The 20573-nt window shown below is 40.7% G+C and overlaps 1 protein-coding gene across 1 annotated transcript in view; it reads left to right on the top strand.

The window, feature by feature from the left end:
- Positions 1–20573, top strand: part of LOC126092653 (neural-cadherin-like) — a 314704-nt gene that overhangs the window by 99625 nt on the left and 194506 nt on the right. Inside the window, exon 12 of the mRNA XM_049908375.1 lies at positions 1512–1680. Within this exon, the coding sequence (XP_049764332.1) occupies positions 1512–1680 (169 nt within the window). The remainder of the gene's footprint in view (positions 1–1511; positions 1681–20573) is intronic.

Raw genomic sequence — 20573 nt, 5'->3', positions numbered from 1 at the left:
ATACACACATCCTCCTTCCTGAGGGGTGGCATTATGCACCTACATTGGAGCTCCCAACTACTAGTAATCCCGCCCTATAAGAATGCCTGGATCTTCCTGGGGATTCTTCCATTTAATCTGTCTGGTGTCTACCTTTACCACAATTAGTTTTACGTGAGTGTTCCATTTTAAATCACTCTATACACATACTCCCAAGTACTTGGATTCAACTACTTCCAGTGACTATTTGGCAATTGTGTTATCATATAACAACAGGCCTTTCCACCTATTTATGCAGAACATGATACATTTTTATGTTAAGGATCAACTCCCAACCCCCACACCAAGGGTTAATTCTCTGCAGGTCTTCCTACATTTTCCTTCACTTTTCTAATGTTTTAGCTTCTTTATACACAATGGCATCAACTTGCAAACAGCCTCACGGAACTTCTGGTGTCAATATTATCTGCTATACCGTTTATGTATATTGTGAACAGTTATGGTGCTATAATTAATTACCTGAGATATGCCCAAAGTTACTTTTACATCTGAAGATTTCTCTGTGTTAAAAGTGACATACTGCATCCTATTTGCTAGGCACTCTTCAACCCTACCACAAAGCTAGTCTGATGTTCTGTAAACACATATATTGTTCATTAGACAACATCATTCAGAAATCAAAAACCCTGGCAGCAACTCAGGCACTGGTCATTATCATGTTCAAGATCTCATGAACAAACTAAGTGGCATGAGTTTCATTCAATCATTGTTCATGAGATTCATACTGACTCTTACAGAGGAGATTTTCAGTCTTCAAAAAGGTCATAATACGCAGACATAGACTGTGTTTCAAAGTCTTATAACAAACTGACACCAGCAATATAGGCCTATAGCTTTGTATGTCTGTTCTATGGCCCTTCTTGAAAATGGGAATGATCTGTACATTTTTCTTAACTACTTGGAACTCTTTGCTGCTGCAGTAATCTGCATTAGATGGCTGTTTGAACAGACGCAAATTTCTTTCACTTGCTCTATGCAGAGTCATGTTGGTTTACTATCAGGTCCATTGCCTGTCCCCTGTTAAGTGAGTTCAGTTGATTTCTATATTTTTTTCAATAGTAATACTAATTGCAAACAAGTGTTATTTACTAAATTTTCCTACATTGTGCTCTACAGCCTGTCTTAAACTGAGAGCAAAAATGTATTATTTAATGTTATGATGCTTGATTATATGTACTTTTTACATGCTACATTTATCTGAAAATGTGGGACATCATCCAGCTCAAACATTTTGACTGCCTCTCAATGTGTAACATGAAAAATGTGCTCACTTTCTTTTCAACCACTCTCTCTCACTCTCAATTTCTGTGAACATGAACTTCAGAGCTCCATCAACCTGTAAATTTTCTGTACTAAGATTTCAAGTTTTACTTGCACTTGTCTTAAATTTTTCTAGACAATTAAATGCCGAAAGTGTAATATTGTACTAAAAATAATTATTTCCTAGATATAACCTTTTATCTTTTCCACAGATACACCTTGCAATTCAATGTGTATGATCATCAACATGGTCAAGTTGACATATTGGCGAATGTCTCAGTTATTGTAAAAGATATTTCCTATAATGTAATTGCCAATTCTGGTTCAGTCAGAATATTAGATTTGTCAGATGAAAACTTCATCAGGAAAATCTTCAACAAGGTACGTACAGTCTAACAGGATGAGGTGAATTTTTATATAATCAAACCTTATGAAATTTAAAAATTTCTTTCTAGAAAACTTATTTTTACTTAAATGACAGAAAAGCATGGCAGTATGTATTTTCTCTTATACCTCCAAATTTTTGTAGATCTTTGACATTAAGAGGCATGGAGAGGAATGACAAAAAGAAAAAAATCTAAAAAGTGTTTATTATTGTATGTTAGATTACCTAATAAATGTTAGGCCATCTGCTTGCTACAACTGACAAGTCAGACTGTGGTAAAAATAATGGAAAGAGGGAAAGGTAACCCACAACACTGCAGCTGGCTGGAGATGAGGGATTACATCAACTGTAATGGGTGAGGGGAGCAAGGAAGGGCAGTGGCAGGGAGACGAGGAGGCAGAGTCAACAGGGGAATGGGATATGAGTGTGGCAGCAGGGAGCTTGCTCTGACAACAGAGGCATGGAGAGTTGGGTGTGGCACATGATGAAATTGAAGATTTGGTTAAGTGTGAGGGATGGGAAGAGGGGGATAGAACCCATAATAACTTTTACAGTCATGGAGATGATGATTAATAAAGTGAAGTAGGAGGCATGAGGATGGGGATCGAGACTTGTGGGACAGGTACTGGCAGAGACTGAAGCCAGGATAACTACAGGATGTTTTGTAAGAAAATCAGGGAAACTGGAACTGATAGGGGGAGGGTTGGGGGTTGTGAAGTAGCTATTTTAGTTGAGCATATTGTAGTCAGCTGCACATTTTGGCACTGCTTAGTCTACATTGCTTTTGTCCATAGCTTAGTGGTGGACATTCACTCAGAAGGATGATGATCATGCTCACATAAAAGTCTGTGGACAAGTTGGTATATGATCCAAATGCTTTCACAAATTGTCCTGCATTTGACAGGATGGGATATGACTGATGAGATGGATGTTCTGAGGGTGTGCATATGAGGTGTTTTATCTGACTCTTCCACAGTAATATGACCCATGTAACAAAGGGTGGGAAGTAGGCATATCATAAAAATGGGCAAGGATATTTTGCAGACTGGGTGGGAATACCACTTTTCTAGATGCGGGAATGGTGTTCCTCACTTCAGGGAATGATGAGAGGTTGTCAAAGCCCAGGTGAAAGGTATACTTTGCTGAGCTACTCCACCTTCACGTCACCTAAAACTTCCTCCCAACATCCCCAAAAACACAAAACACAAACAAATGCAGAACACCATTGAAATGTTTTAACTGAGAACCACAGTACCAGTTTCAGTCCTTTCTGAAGGTCACACATTTAGTTGCATGCTCAAATCAAACCATGTTAGACTGATCAAAGCTCTATTCTTCATTTACCAAATCTCTACAATGAAAACACTTTTTTGCCACCAACCCCGGCAATTTAAACTGACCAAATGCTAACATTAAACCTTATCTCTCTCAGATGATTGTTCTATCCAGCTGTGGCCCTCCTTCACTGCCACACAACTGATCCCTAGTTACATTTCAGTAATTCCTAACCTCAAACCTCCTCACCTTCCTTCCCTAGGTCTCTCCCAAAGAACGCAAACCTCTGGGTGGAGGAGAAAGCAGTCACCCATCATCTTGGAACAGACCAGATTTGATCATTCTCGCTGCAGTCAAAGGCTCTACTGTCATGCTGACGGCAGTGGTTCTGTGACAGAAAGCATATGCCCATTGTCAGATTCTTCAAGCTGCAAGTGCTGCCATAATGAATCCATCCTAGAAGTCCAGCATAATCTTTGATTGCTACTGAAAGTCCTAGACCCATTCCAGAACTTCAACTCTGCAGTCATCTCTTTTCTCATCCTAACTACTATTTATGCACCAGGAAAAGTCACAGCAGCTTGTAGGCACATCAACTGGCACCAACACTACAGCCTGAACTACCATCATTGCTCATTACCACACTAACATGGAGATGATTGTGTTTACCAATATGTTTTTGCCACTCATGTTGCACTGTGAACACAGCGCACTTTAACCTTAATATGCATCTTGTGCTTCTGACATCTTGTAGCATAAGCATAATATCTCTGCAGACCTACATATCTTCTATGTGTTTCTCAAACTCCATAAACCGAACCATCCCATTGTAACTGCTTACTGTGTTCCCACCAAAAAAATCTTGGCCATAGTTGAAGAACACCTCCAACCCAATGCCTGTATTCTAACTTCCTATATCAAGGACATGAACCACTTCCTTTGTCACCTGTCCACCACTCCCATTCCTTTACCACCTGGATCCTTGCTTCTCACTGTCAACACCCCCCCCCCCCCCCCCTTGCCTCCCTCCGCCTCCCCCAGTTCCGGCCATTCACCAGCATCCTCCTATGTCTATGAACTTCTTGTCATTAAACACTACCTCTCCCACTTCACTGTCTAATTATTTGTACTGCTGGCCAACTCTATAATTAGCCAGAACCAGCTCTCCTTCGTGGGGAAAATAAACAAATAAATCCATGTCGTACCCATAGGCACTGGTATGCTCCCTAATATGTCGGTCTTTGTATACATCATCTAGAGGAAATTTTCTTTACTACTGAAGATCCTCAGCCACCTTATTCATTTCAGGTTCATCAGTGGCATCTTCATTATGTGTACCCAGGAGCATGATATTCTTTCCTTACTTTTAGCAGCCTTTAATACCTTCCTTCCATCCTTTCACTTGATTTTCTTCAACTCAGTGTGTCACCTTCCTAGACACTCACTTCAACCTCTCTCATGGCACCATAAAAATCTTCATCCATATAAAGTCCACCCACCCAACATCATCTCTACCTCCACTTTAATGTGTGCTATCCCTTCCACATGAAAAATATTCTCCCTTACAGTGTAATAGTCATCACTGTATGGCACCTCTGCAGTCATAAGCAATCCTTTGTCCAGAACTGAAGGTCTTACTAAGGCCTTCACAGACAAGCACTACCCTTCAAAGCTAATGGACAAACATACAGTGAATTCACAGTTGCAAATACGGATAACCATCTGCTGTATAACTGAATGACAACAATGAAAATTTGTACCAGACCAGGATTCAAACTAGGATTTCCTGCTTATTGCAGCTTGTCATCTTACCATTAAGCTATTCCAGCACAACACATGGCGATATCCAAACTTCACCATGTCATCAACAATATGTCTACAACCTGCACTTGTACATTCATTATATATCTTGCCATACAGAGGAGTCATTTTAATTAAAATTCACTTGGCAGATCAACAATATTACAGTACCTGTATTGTTCAGATGTTCTGTTTCATAATGGCTGTAGTCATCACTGTTCTTGTGTCATATGGCTGGATGGCACAGGCACCATAATATCATATAATGCATAAACAGATCTCAAGAGCCATGTCCATACATGCATCTAATTCTCCAACCACCTCCATGAACCACCTGCAGAGGAGCATACCCATTGTTACACAATGTCATACATACATACATAACATAATCGTCCACCAGGACCTAAACTACCTTTCATCAATATTATTGTTGTTTTAGTAGTGGTTCAAAGTAATAACTGTTCACTAGTAGCATGAATCACTTTCTTCTTCTGATTAGCCTACACTTGCATGTGCTCACAACATAAATATATTGGCAGCTCCATCCACTTCATCCATGAAACCAATTGTAAGGTTACCTAATTTTTTATTTCAACATCTGAATAAATTTGTTTGAATCTTCTTTGGGTTATTACATCTGCCTTTTTCTTTCCATAACAACTTAATCATTCACTGTGGTCTTCAATCTAAAGACTCGTTTAATGGATCTCTCCACATTAGTCTAGCTGGTGCAAGCTCTTTAATCCATTTGAATCTGCTTACTGTGGTAAAATATTGCTCTCTCTCTCTCTCTCTCTCTCTCTCTCTCTCTCTCTCTCTCTCTCTCTCTCTCTAGTAGTTCCACCCCCCACCCCCCTCCACCCCGTTACCAACATTAGCAAATTCACAATTTCTTGGTGCCTTCAGATATGTCCTCTCAACCAATTCCTGTTTTATTTATTAATTTTACATGTCTAGGACCAAATCGAGGGGCAAAAATCTTCAAGGTCATGGAATGTGTCAGTACATGAAATTACAACATGAAAGTAATAACAGATAAAATAAAATGCTTATGAACCTAAAAAAGACAAGCTATAAGTTTATATTGGCTTTGTTATAGGTTTGTGAGTAGTGGGTTACGGTGTGAGATTTGTTCAAAGTATTTTCATTGGGAGGAATGCAGTGGGGAAGCCAGTGGGTTTTCTAGCAAGATCCTCTTCTGGAAATGCAGAATCTGTGGCAGAAATAATTTGATAGAGGAGCAGGAGCCTAAGATCTGTGCCCTTCAGGTGCAGTTGCAAGATGCAAAGGAAGAGCTAGGTAGGTTGAGGAGGGTGAAGGACACTGGGGAATGGGAAATAGCAGTTGGTAAGAAGGCAGCTAGGAGAGGAGATACTCAGACAGTTGTACTTTGCATACAGCCAATAGATTTGACCAACTTCCAGAGTTGAGTGGAAAGGAGCTTCTTGTAGCTGTAGGTGTAGTACTTCAGCAGCAGCACCAATAGCAGCAACAAGCAACTCACCAAGGCCCAATATACAGGTACGACCCGAGAGGTGCGGGAAACCTGTCCTTATCGAGGATTTTTGGTATCTCACCAGGACACAGGAACAAATATGACAGCACAAAATGTAAATAAAACTGTAACCAGTTCTTGTCCTAGTCATCTGCAGATTTTAAGCCTAAATATTCAGTTCCTTAGAAATAAGTCATCAGAACTTGAGGTAGAAATGAATGGTGCATATATTGACTGCATGTGCATCATGGAGCATTGGTGCAAAAGTTTTGAACTAAGTAGCATTACTATTCATCCATATAAGTTGGCAAGTCAGTATTGTAGAAAAAAGGCCAAAAATGGAAGTGTTTGTATCCTTACTAAATCAAGTATCAGGTACAAAAGAAAGTGTGAAGCTTAATCATTGAGTGTGGAAAATCATTTTGAAGTAGCAGCTATACAGTTGTATGAAATACATGAAAAATTCATTGTCCTAGCAATATACAGGCCATCTACTGGGGGTATAGACTTATTCATTAATCAATTAGAAACACTGCTTAACATTTGTTTTACTGAAAGAGCCACTGCAGATGTCTGTGGGTATTTCAACATAAATCTTATGAATGAAAGTAGGTTAAAAAAGATCAATTCCTAAATCTATTATGTAGTTTCAATCGATTTCTGCACATACATGAACCTACTACAATAACATATAATAAAACAGTCTTCTAGATTATATATTTTCAAATGTACGATCCACAGAAGTAGAAATAACAAATACTGATTTGGGATTATCAGACCATAATGCTCTTATCCTCAAAAGTCCTTCAATGCTACTGCAAGAAAAAAAAGTGTACTTCATGTATAAAAGAAAATTTTCCACTGAAAACTGTGTAGGATTTACAAATATCTGAACTAGTGATTCCTGGGCAGAAGTGCTGTCCCTAACAAATATGAATGATTCATATAACACTTTTTCTTCAATTTTCATGGGATATTTCGAAATGTGCTTTCCACATAAGCTGTCAAGAATCACATCATGTCACAATTTGAAGCCAAGTTCTTGGATCACAGCTGGCATCAAAACTTCTTGTGGAATGCTAAAGAGACAAATTCAAAATGAAGACATCTACAGACCAGGATATCATTCTCAAAAACACAGAAAATGTCAATATTAAAAAACAAGATTTGCCAAATTACATCAACAATTATTTCATAAATGCAACAACTTCCTTAAGCTCAAAATTTACAAACCAAGAGAAACCAGAATATGCAAAAGCTGCTTGTAGCATGAGGATAGATCCAAAAGATCAACATGTAGTGTTCAAAGCAATAAAAAGTTTCAAACCTAAAATGTCAGCAGGAGTAGATGAGATGCCTGTTTATATTATAACAATCACAGCTGTACAAATCACAAGGCCCTTGGCATACATAGCCAACTTATCATTTAGTGAAGGAGTGTTTCCGGAAAGGATGAAAATGCCGAAAGTGAAGCCGTTACTCAAAAACAGTGACAAGCATAAGGTAGAAAACTATCAGCCAGTATCTCTCCTTCTGGCATTTTCCAAAATAATAGAAAAATTAATGAAACACAGAATCAACAAGTATCTAAATGACCATAAGTTACTAAATAGAAATCAGCATGGCTTCCAGGCAGGTAAAAACACAGAAGCAGCACTAATGTGCTACACTGAACAAATAATCAAAAATCTAGAAAAAGACAATCTACATCTACATCTACATTTATACTCCGCAAGCCACCCAACGGTGTGTGGCGGAGGGCACTTTACGTGCCACTGTCATTATCTCCCTTTCCTGTTCCAGTCGCGTATGGTTCGCGGGAAGAACGACTGTCTGAAAGCCTCTGTGCGCGCTCTAATCTCTCTAATTTTACATTCGTGATCTCCTCGGGAGGTATAAGTAGGGGGAAGCAATATATTCGATACCTCATCCAGAAACGCACCCTCTCGAAACCTGGCGAGCAAGCTACACCGCGATGCAGAGCGCCTCTCTTGCAGAGTCTGCCACTTGAGTTTGTTAAACATCTCCGTAACGCTATCACGGTTACCAAATAACCCTGTGACGAAACGCGCCGCTCTTCTTTGGATCTTCTCTATCTCCTCCGTCAACCCGATCTGGTACGGATCCCACACTGATGAGCAATACTCAAGTATAGGTCGAACGAGTGTTTTGTAAGCCACCTCCTTTGTTGATGGACTACATTTTCTAAGGACTCTCCCAATGAATCTCAACCTGGTACCCGCCTTACCAACAATTAATTTTATATGATCATTCCACTTCAGATCGTTCCGCACGCATACTCCCAGATATTTTACAGAAGTAACTGCTACCAGTGTTTGTTCCGCTATCATATAATCATACAATAAAGGATCCTTCTTTCTATGTATTCGCAATACATTACATTTGTCTATGTTAAGGGTCAGTTGCCACTCCCTGCACCAAGTGCCTATCCGCTGCAGATCTTCCTGCATTTCGCTACAATTTTCTAATGCTGCAACTTCTCTGTATACTACAGCATCATCCGCGAAAAGCCGCATGGAACTTCCGACACTATCTACTAGGTCATTTATATATATTGTGAAAAGCAATGGTCCCATAACACTCCCCTGTGGCACGCCAGAGGTTACTTTAACGTCTGTAGATGTCTCTCCATTGAGAACAACATGCTGTGTTCTGTTTGCTAAAAACTCTTCAATCCAGCCACACAGCTGGTCTGATATTCCGTAGGCTCTTACTTTGTTTATCAGACGACAGTGCGGAACTGTATCGAACGCCTTCCGGAAGTCAAGGAAAATGGCATCTACCTGGGAGCCTGTATCTAATATTTTCTGGGTTTCATGAACAAATAATGCGAGTTGTGTTTCACACGATCGCTGTTTCCGGAATCCATGTTGATTCCTACATAGTAGATTCTGAGTTTCCAAAAACGACATGATACTCGAGCAAAAGACATGTTCTAAAATTCTACAACAGATCGACGTCAGAGAGATAGGTCTATAGTTTTGCGCATCTGCTCGACGACCCTTCTTGAAGACTGGGACTACCTGTGCTCTTTTCCAATCATTTGGAACCTTCTGTTCCTCTAGAGACTTGCGGTACACGGCTGTTAGAAGGGGGGCAAGTTCTTTCGCGTACTCTGTGTAGAATCGAATTGGTATCCCGTCAGGTCCAGTGGACTTTCCTCTGTTGAGTGATTCCAGTTGCTTTTCTATTCCTTGGACACTTATTTCAATGTCAGCCATTTTTTCGTTGGTGCGAGGATTTAGAGAAGGAACTGCAGTGCGGTCTTCCTCTGTGAAACAGCTTTGGAAAAAGGTGTTTAGTATTTCAGCTTTACGCTTGTCATCCTCTGTTTCAATGCCATCATCATCCCAGAGTGTCTGGACATGATGTTTCGAGCCACTTACTGATTTAACGTAAGACCAGAACTTCCTAGGATTTTCTGTCAAGTCGGTACCTAGTATTTTACTTTCGAATTCACTGAACGCTTCACGCATAGCCCTCCTTACACTAACTTTGACATCGTTTAGCTTCTGTTTGTCTGAGAGGTTTTGGCTGCGTTTAAACTTGGAGTGAAGCTCTCTTTGCTTTCGCAGTAGTTTCCTAACTTTGTTGTTGTACCACGGTGGGTTTTTCCCGTCCCTCACAGTTTTGCTCGGCACGTACCTGTCTAAAACGCATTTAACGGTTGCCTTGAACTTTTTCCATAAACACTCAACATTGTCAGTGTCGGAACAGAAATTTTCGTTTTGATCTGTTAGGTAGTCTGAAATCTGCCTTCTATTACTCTTGCTAAACAGATAAACCTTCCTCCCTTTTTTTATATTCCTATTAACTTCCATATTCAGGGATGCTGCAACGGCCTTATGATCACTGATTCCCTGTTCTGCACTTACAGAGTCGAAAAGTTCGGGTCTGTTTGTTATCAGTAGGTCCAAGATGTTATCTCCACGAGTCGGTTCTCTGTTTAATTGCTCGAGGTAATTTTCGGATAGTGCACTCAGTATAATGTCACTCGATGCTCTGTCCCTACCACCCGTCCTAAACATCTGAGTGTCCCAGTCTATATCTGGTAAATTGAAATCTCCACCTAAGACCATAACATGCTGAGAAAATTTATGTGAAATGTATTCCAAATTTTCTCTCAGTTGTTCTGCCACTAATGCTGCTGAGTCGGGGGGTCGGTAAAAGGAGCCAATTATTAACCTTGCTCGGTTGTTGAGTGTAACCTCCACCCATAATAATTCACAGGAACTATCCACTTCTACTTCACTACAGGATAAACTACTACTAACAGCGACGAACACTCCGCCACCGGTTGCATGCAATCTATCCTTTCTAAACACCGTCTGTGCCTTTGTAAAAATTTCGGCAGAATTTATCTCTGGCTTCAGCCAGCTTTCTGTACCTATAACGATTTCAGCTTCGGTGCTTTCTATCAGCGCTTGAAGTTCCGGTACTTTACCAACGCAGCTTCGACAGTTTACAATTACAATACCGATTGCTGCTTGGTCCCCGCATGTCCTGACTTTGCCCCGCACCCGTTGAGGCTGTTGCCCTTTCTGCACTTGCCCGAGGCCATCTAACCTAAAAAACCGCCCAGCCCACGCCACACAACCCCTGCTACCCGTGTAGCCGCTTGTTGCGTGTAGTGGACTCCTGACCTATCCAGCGGAACCCGAAACCCCACCACCCTATGGCGCAAGTCGAGGAATCTGCAGCCCACATGGTCGCAGAACCGCCTCAACCTCTGATTCAGACCCTCCACTCGGCTCTGTACCAAAGGTCCGCAGTCAGTCCTGTCGACGATGCTGCAGATGGTGAGCTCTGCTTTCATCCCGCTAGCGAGACTGGCAGTCTTCACCAAATCAGATAGCCGCCGGAAGCCAGAGAGGATTTCCTCCGATCCATAGCGACACACATCATTGGTGCCGACATGAGCGACCACCTGCAGATGGGTGCACCCTGTACCCTTCATGGCATCCGGAAGGACCCTTTCCACATCTGGAATGACTCCCCCCGGTATGCACACGGAGTGCACTTTGGTTTTCTTCCCCTCCCTTGCTGCCATATCCCTAAGGGGCCCCATTACGCGCCTGACGTTGGAGCTCCCAACTACCAGTAAGCCCACCCTCTGCGACTGCCCGGATCTTGCAGACTGAGGGGCAACCTCTGGAACAGGACAAGCAGCCATGTCAGGCTGAAGATCAGTATCAGCACAATTGTGTAGTAGAAATAAATTTAGACCTCTCCAAAGCATTTAACACTTTTAATTGTGGCTATCTTTTAGAAAAACTGGAAGCATTATGTATTCATGGGACAGGGAAAAAGTGGTTTGAATCATTCCTACAAAACAGAACACAGATTGTTGGACTGATGTCAGATTACTCCAGCCACAAAATAAACTTAGCATCAGATGCAAAAAAAGTGTAAACCAGAGTGACACAAGGCAGTATTCTAAGTGCCTTATTGTTCCTTGTCTACATAAATGACATTCACACCTCAGATGGAGCAGTAAAGGCCATCCCAGATGACACTAGTGTGATACGAGGATGGTTTGAAAAGTTCTCGGAATCACCACGAGAAGTCAGCTGTAGCGCAACAAGTTGTTCATGTGATCTTCACTGGACTGTTACCTGTAAACACATGCCATGTCAGTGCTCTTGAAGAGAGCTGTGGCGGTTATGTGGCTCTGTTGTTGTTCCCGTGTAGTGATTTGCGAAGATGGAAAAAACCGAGATTTGAGCAGTGATTAAGTACTTTGTAAAGAAACGTATGAAAGCAAAGGACATTCATGCTGATATCCAGAATACTCTGGAGAACTTTGCTCCTTCATATTCAACTGTTGGCAAGTGGACAAACTAATTTAAATTTGGTCAGGAGAGCTTGGATGATGATCTGAGCAGTGGACCGCCAAGATGTGTCACAACTCCAGAAATCATTGCAAAAGTGCACAAAATGGTCATGGAGTATTGCCGATTGACAGTATGTGAAATTGCTCACACGTGCCAGATGTCATCTGAAAGGATATATCACATTTAAGTGAAGAATTAGAAATGAAAAAATTATCTGCAAGATGGGTGCCACAATTCTTGACGCACGCCCGCATACACGTGCCGTCGCCATGGCAAAATTACACAAACTAAGGTAAGAATTGTTGCCATACCCACCTATTTCACCTACAACATACTGCCAGCCAACATTAGAAAGTTATAAAATGAAAACAGATTTAAAGTAGGAGTTAAAGAATTTCTACTTAAACGATGTTTTTGCTCAGTAAATGACTATTTAGGCCAGTAAATAATTCTGATAATGTTTATATTAAGACAAACACTATCTTTCATCCCCTAAAGTTTGTGTTAATTTTGTATATCTGACGGACAGCTGTTGAGTGTATAAAATATTTACTGAATTATTGTAGTGAATAAAAGGGTTTCCTGTTTAGAGAAGACAGATGCATAAATAAATAAATTTAAAAAATAAAACATTCAGCAGCCCTCAGAAGTTAGGGAGCCTAAGTCAGCTGCAAATTGTAACAGAAAGAAGAAAGTTCTGCTGCTAGGTAGTTCGCATGGCAGAGGTGTGGGCAAGCAGTTGCAAGAAGGTATAGTAAGTAAGCAACAGGTCACCAGCATTATGAAGTGTAGTGCAGGCTTGGCTCAAGCGCCTGTTAACGTAAGGGAGTTATGTAGGAATTTTACAAAAGAGGATCAGGTAGCGATTGTGGGTGGGGCAGGGAATAGTCTTGATAGGGAAGGGGATATGATGTAGATGGTGACCTGGTAATAATAGCTGCTCAGACTAGTGGCACTAATGTGCACTTTATGCAACTGTTTCAGTGCCAAGATCGGCCTCATCTTAATGCTGTGTGGAATTAATATTTAATTTAAAGGCAACTAGACACTTCAACAAGAACAACAAACAACAGGATTAGCGTTGCCACAACTTACAAATAGCCTCTAGTCCCCTAATGTTACATCAGTGCCCGTTCCCAACTGGCCATGGTTGATTGGCTAATGGATTCAAGTGCCTTCAATAACTGCTTACACAACATTACTGATTTATGTAATTTATTAATAATAGTTCACTGAAAAACAAGTCTTAAAACACTTCATAGAAAGGCTGGTTAAATAACTGTTCCTTTGATTAATTGGGTATTAAACTCTCAACCAATAACAGTAGCAAACAACATCACTTCCAAATAAAAACTTAAAGAATCGTAATGGTAGAAAGGTACCTTAAAAACTTCAAAATTCACTTTCATTCAACATGCAGATATAAAAACTTATCAAAAATTCACAGTTAGCATATTTGTCAAATTCTAGTAATTATAACCCACTGAACTACAGCGCAGAACTGACAATTTCAAATCTGTCCCATGAGTAATCCTGATAAGAGAAAATTATGTTAAAAAATGAGAAATATAATAACTTTATGACAACACCCATCCGGCATGGCCACACCTTTACCCAATTGTAAATTCCATTGAAAAGTGACAGTTACTGCTCAGTCTCCACACAGTTAAGTAAACTAACCGCAGAAGTCTCTCAAGGTTAATACACGTACCATATTCCACTGCTTTCTTTTCCAATATCATGACATCCTTATTGTGGGCGATCGTGCTACAGCACAGTGTGTTCAGGTTGTGTCCACGCGGTCTTGTTTATCTGCCATGGCAAAACACCCACAAATGACATCAGCCACAGCTCACCGTAAATTGTTGCAGAGGCCATGGCTTATCATTCCACAGCAGCATTGAATTCCCAAATGTCTTGGTTTCATCATCAATTCATTACCACAGAGTGACAAAATCATTAATGCACAATTCGGACCATCCAGACCCCAACACTCTGCCATTCTGTCCTTTTCGCTCAGTACTCTCTAACCCTCCACTCCTTGTTGCCAGAGGCCACTCACCACCTACTCAGTGCCCCAATATCTCTGGCAAGGCCAATATTGACCTTAACACTCACAGAACACAATCATGCTGAAAATTGGCACATACTCTCCCCCTTAATTGCCAATCACAGCTCCCTTAAGTTCCCAGAATGCATAAGTGATGGACCCAGCTTTATCTGAGAGAGATGAGCTGTTATTGTCTTTTCTTGCTAAGGGTCCATCAGCATAATGGTGACCGGTGTTATGAAATGTCTAATAACGTACGGCCTGATGAAACATGGGAAGAGTTTTTTCATAACCTTATCCACCTTGGTGCTCATGGCCTGGAAATCTTTTACATACACTGAATCTCCCAACTTATACGGGTTTGACCGCCGCCCCTTGTTGTAACACTTTGCGCGAATCTGATGAGCCTTAAGAATATTGAACTTCTCCCTATTCCACTGATTCACCAGCTGCTGAGGTCCAAGTTACTTGGCTGTTACAACCAAGTATTGTCAAAAATTAAAGTAAATTATTCATTTCAACGATCCTCAGTTAAGAACAGTCAAATTATGTAGAAGATTTAAAATTAAACCTCCACTATTTACAGACTTAAAACTTACATCTGCTTTCCATACATCCATCATTCACACAGTAGGTAGTTACTTGACTGTTACAACCAAGTATTGTCAAAAATTAAAGTATAATAAATTTTCATTAAAATGGTCTACTGCACTTGTCGAGAAATTCATGGATTGATTAGAAGGAGTTGGCCACCAAAAATTCTTTTAAATTGTGCCTTGTCTGAAACTAAACTCTTAATGGTTGCTGGTAACCTATTGAAAATATGTGTTGCTGAATACTGGACTACTTTCTGGGTAAGAGTAAGTGATTTTAAGTCTGTATGTATATTGTTCTTATTCCTAGTATTGATACTGTGTACTAAGCAGTTAGTTGGAAAAAGAGATGTATTATTTACAACAAACTTCATTAAGGAATAAATATACTGAGAAGCTGTGGTTAGTATACCCAATTCTTTGAACAGGTTTCGACATGATGTTCTTGGATTTACACTACGCATTACTCTTATTATATGCTTCTGTACTCTAAAAATTTTTTCTTGGTTTGTGGAGTTACCACAAAATATGATACCATATCACATAACAGAGTGAAAATAAGCAAAATATGCCAATTTTTTATATTTTATCTCCTATGTCTGACATCATTCGCATTGCAAACACAGACTTGTTTAGGCACCTTAGCAGCTCGTTAGTATGTTGCTCCCAACTGAATTTATTATCAAGTTGTAATCCCAAGAATTTTACACTCTCAGCTTCTCCTATTTCCATGTCATCATATTTTATACAAACACTAGAAGGAAATCTCTTGGAAATTCTGTACTGCATATAGCGGGTCTTATTGTCAGTGGAAATCTTAAAGTTCAATATGAGCTCTGCAGGAGAGGACAAATGTGCTTCATGCTTGGCTGTGTTAAATGCCATCATAAGTCAAGGGAGTTTGCAATCCCAGAAGAAGGGAAAGCAGAAAGGTGGAAGGAGTATATAGAGAGTCTATACAAGGTTGATGTACTTGAGGACAATATTATGGAAATGGAAGACGATGTAGATGAAGTGAAGAGTTTGACAGAGCACTGAAAGACCTGAGTCGAAACAAGGCCCCGGGAGTAGACAACATTTCATTAGAACTACTGACGGCCTTGGGAGAGCCAGTCCTGACAAAACTCTACCATCTGGTGCACAAGATGTATGAGACAGGCGAAATACCCTCAGACTTCAAGAAGAATATAATAATTCCAATCCCAAAGAAAGCAGGTGTTGACAGATGTGAAAATTACCAAACTATCAGTTTAATAAGTCACGGCTGCAATATACTAACGCGAATTCTTTCCAGACGAATGAAAAAACTGGTAGAAGCCGACCTTGGGGAAGATTAGTTTGGATTCCATAGAAATGTTGGAACACGTGAAGCAATACTGACCCTACAACTTATCTTAGAAGAAAGATTAAGAAAAGGCAAACCTACATTTCTAGCATTTGTAGACTTAGAGAAAGCTTTTGACAATGTTGAAATGGCAGTTATAAGAGTTGAGGGGCATGAAACGGAAGCAGTGGATGGGAAGGGAGTGAGACAGGGTTGTAGCCTCTCCCCAATGTTATTCAATCTGTATATTGCGCAAGCAGTGAAGGAAACTAAAGAAAAATTCGGAGTAGGTATTAAAATCCATGGAGAAGAAATAAAAACTTTGAGGTTCTCCAATGACATTGTAATTCTGTCAGAGACAGCAAAGAACTTGGGAGAGCAGTTGAATGGAATGGATAGTGTCTTGAAAGGAGGATATAAGATGAACATCAACAAAAACAAAACGAGGATAATGGAATGTAGTCGAATTAAGTCGGGTGACACTGAGGGTATTAGATTAGGAAATGAGGCACTCAAAGTAGTAAAGGAGTTTTGGTATTTGGGGAGCAAAATAACTGATGAGAGTCGAAGTAGAGAGTATATGAAATGTAGACTGGCAATGGAAAAGAAAGCGTTTCTGAAGAAGAGAAATTCATTAACATCAAGTATAGATTTAAGTGTCAGGAAGTCGTTTCTGAAAGTATTTGTATGGAGTGTAGCCATGTATGGAAGTGAAACGTGGACGATAAATAGTTTAGACAAGAAGAGAATAGAAGCTTTTGAAATGTGGTGCTACAAAAGAATGCTGAAGATTAGATGGGTAGATCACATAACTAATTAGGTGGTGTTGAATAGGATTGGGGAGAAAAGAAGTTTGTGGCACAACTTGACTAGAAGAAGGGATCGGCTGGTAGGACATGTTCTGAGGCATCAATGGATCACCAATTTTGTATTGGAGGGCAGCGTGGAGGGTCAAAATTGTAGAGGGAGACCAAGAGATGAATACACCAAGCAGATTCAGAAGGATGTAGGTTGCAGTAGGTACTGGGAGATGAAGAAGCTTGCACAGGATAGCGTAGCATGGAGAGCTGCATCAAACCAGTCTCAGGACTGAAGACCACAACAACAACAGTTTAAGGTAAAGGCCCTACAAAGTCAATTTACATTTTCTGAATTGGATAGTCTGCAGGTACAGATTCCAGCCACCCAACCCTACCATCCTGCACTGATTTGGCAGCAGCACACACCTGACATGTACTGTCATTGTGCTTAATACCTTTATCCATTCCCTTCCAAATGAAATTCTGACGAATTTTTGCACAAATTTTAAATATTCCCTGATGGCCACCCACCAGCAATTCATGAAAATATTTAAAAATGAAAGGCACCAAATCCCCAAGTACCACAATTTTGTAACCTTTATTGTACCGAGCCTTGCAACACAATACACCATCTCTAAGCAGGTATGGTTTCAGCACCTTTCCTTCTTCAGTTTTTTTGTTTTATCTCCTGCACCCCGTCATCCTTCCCCTGATATTCCTGAATGTCTTTAAACAGCTGTGGAATATCAGTGAGAATTGAACTAATTCTCCCTATGGAAGCACTACCTTTGTCCAATTCATGACTATCATGTTGTATGTCAAGTTCCTGAAAAAGGTGGCTGAGACCATCGGCTACCTGGTTTTCTGATCCTTTAATGTTCTTGACCTGGAACTTAAATGCCAAGATCCTTGTTGCCCACCTGGCTATCCTTCCAGTCTTACGAGGACGTGCAAGGAACCAACTGAGTGCCTTGTTATCAGTCTGTGTGTTTGTTCCAGATAATACCGAAATTTCTCCATGCCAAATAATACTGCAAACGCCTCCAGCTTGTAAATAGAATAGTTCTTTTCTAAATGGTTCAAACCACGTGAAGCATAGGCAATAGGCCTCCTTCCCTCATCCCCTTCCTGAAGAAGGACTGCCCCCACCCCTGCATTTGAGGCATCAGTCTGAAGTATAAATGAGCATTGAAATCAGGAAGCGCGAGTACTGGTGCTGACACCAAGCACTGTTTCAGGTATTCCCAAGCGGCTTCCTGCACTTGCCCCTTCTTACGTAAGGCATTCAACAGGGCTGCCTTCTCCGCAAACCCCGGAATGAACTTACGGAAGAAATTTGCTACCCTGACACACTTCTTAAACTCCTTCACATTTACAGAAGTGGTAAACTGCTTTACAGCTTGCACCCATTCCTCAGCAATGGTTATCCCCTTCGTAGAGACCACATGACCAAGGAAGTGCATAGATACATAAGCACACTTTACCTTGGCTGGATTCACCATAAGACCCGCCTTCCTTAACCTCACTAAAACTTCCCTTAAGTGTTCATAATGTTCCTGCATGGAATTACTATAAACTACCAAGTCATCCAAGTAGTGGTATATGAACTTAAACTTTATGTCCAAGAATATTTTATCTAGGAGCTGAGATAGATTTGCAGCACCCATAGATAATCCAAACAGAACCCTATTGAATTGGTAAATATTCCAATCAGTAGCGAAGGCTGTAATTGGTTTGGAAGTTTCGGCTAGCAGAATTCGATTATAAGCCTGGTTTAAATCTAAGGTGGTAAATTTCCTTGCACCGTGAAACGATGCAAAACAAGAATGCAGGTCGGGAAGAGGTACTGATCACAATACCACTTTTTTATTCAAATCCCTATAATCGAACACCGGGCAATAATTCCCATCGGGTTTCCAGACCAGAAATATAGGCACAGCATATGGTGGATTAGAGGGCCAAATTACTTCCTGATCTAACATCTTTTCAATCTTTTTCTTCAACAATTTCATTCGAGGTGGAGCCAACCTATACGGTGCTTTGTTAATAGGCACATAATCAGATAATTCGATGTGATATTCCACAAGAGACATCACCCCCAACCTGTCTGTCAAAACATCTGGGAATTCACTACATAATCTCTGTATTTCCTCTTTCTCTGCTAATTCCAAATGTTCCAACTGCAACCCTTTCTCTTGTCTCTTTTCGGTTTGTAATGCCTCTTCACTAGTCACAACTGCCACAGAAACTCCCCTTGGTGCTTACAAAATTCAAAACGCTTCTCCATTTTTAATCTGAAGCCAAACTGGCTTACACCCCAATCAGTCACTAATCCGATCTTTTTCATAACATCAGCTCCTAGAATGCATGTCATGGCAAGCCTGCTTACCACTCACATCCTCACCCTCCACGTGAAATCCCTAATTCTCAGTTTAACCCATACGACACCCTTCACTCTTACACTGGACTGATTTATCACCTTGTATGTAACTGTATCCTTTTCTATTTGACTCCACTTACAAATATCATTGTTATGGTTAAACCAATTTTCTTCGATCGCCGTAATAGCACTACCAGAGTCCAACAATGCACACCCAGGTTCCTCATTCACAACACAGCATACAAGAGGTAAACCCTGTTCCTCCCCTCTACTTATCGCATAAATCTCTTTCCGTTCTGTTCGTACCTCTTGTTGTAATTGTCAGGACGTCTCCGGCTTACTCTTCCAACAATTCCTACTAATGTGACCCAACTTCCCCAAATCCAACACCTTATCTTACTTTCCTTTTTCCACTGCTGATTCGTAGAAGTAATTTTCTTACTATTCCTATTGTTTGCTTGACCATTCCTATTCCATTCCGTCTTATCAAACTGGTTCTCCTGTCCACGGAACCTTCCATAATTAATGGCCTGCCCCACCCTCCATGAGTCTACATACATAATAGCCTGGATATGCCTTACCAATTCATTCAGCTGGGCAAACATTTGCGGTGTCCCGCCAAATACTGCCCTCTATCTTATCGCCGGTTGTAATCCTTGAACAATATGTAAGACACATTCTCTTTCGCAGTATGGCAGGCAGAAGGCTAGTACACTCTCTCTAAGTCTCTCGACAAAGTCGACAATCTTCTCATTATCCCCCTGCTCTCAACCATACTCCCCACAAACTAATTCTTTCAATGCACAGGGTGGAATCAAGGTGCAAATTTTTCCTCTAAATTGTTCCAATGTTAGTCTCTCCTGAATAGCATTCAACAGGTGTTCTACCAACCTACTAAGAGTTTTAAAATTTTAAAATTTCCAAGTCCGTCATGTTAATAGCTTGCACTTTCCACTTAAAACCGATGATGAAATACAAAAACTCCACAATATTCTCCACCAAATCTAAACACCATTCCTTACATCCTGTCAAATAATCTTGCATGGAGCGACATAATTTTGAATATGGCCAATCTGAAAACGCACCCCCCCCCCACCCCCCCCACCCCCCCCACATGGCCTCGTTCAACCTGCCCCGCTACACTTTCCGCATCACCTTCCACTCCTCTGACACAAGCCAGCCCATCACTGATTCACTTTAAATAATCTCTTATTACATTCTCTTTCTTCCTCTCCATACTTACTAAATCATCCACCCGATTTAGGTAATGGGCATGTCTCGCCTGTAACCTCCTAACCTGATTTTCAGTTTGTGAAC

The sequence above is a fragment of the Schistocerca cancellata genome, chromosome 7 (assembly GCF_023864275.1).
Source record: "Schistocerca cancellata isolate TAMUIC-IGC-003103 chromosome 7, iqSchCanc2.1, whole genome shotgun sequence".
NCBI lineage: Eukaryota > Metazoa > Arthropoda > Insecta > Orthoptera > Acrididae > Schistocerca > Schistocerca cancellata.
This window is presented reverse-complemented; position numbering and strand designations above follow the sequence as displayed.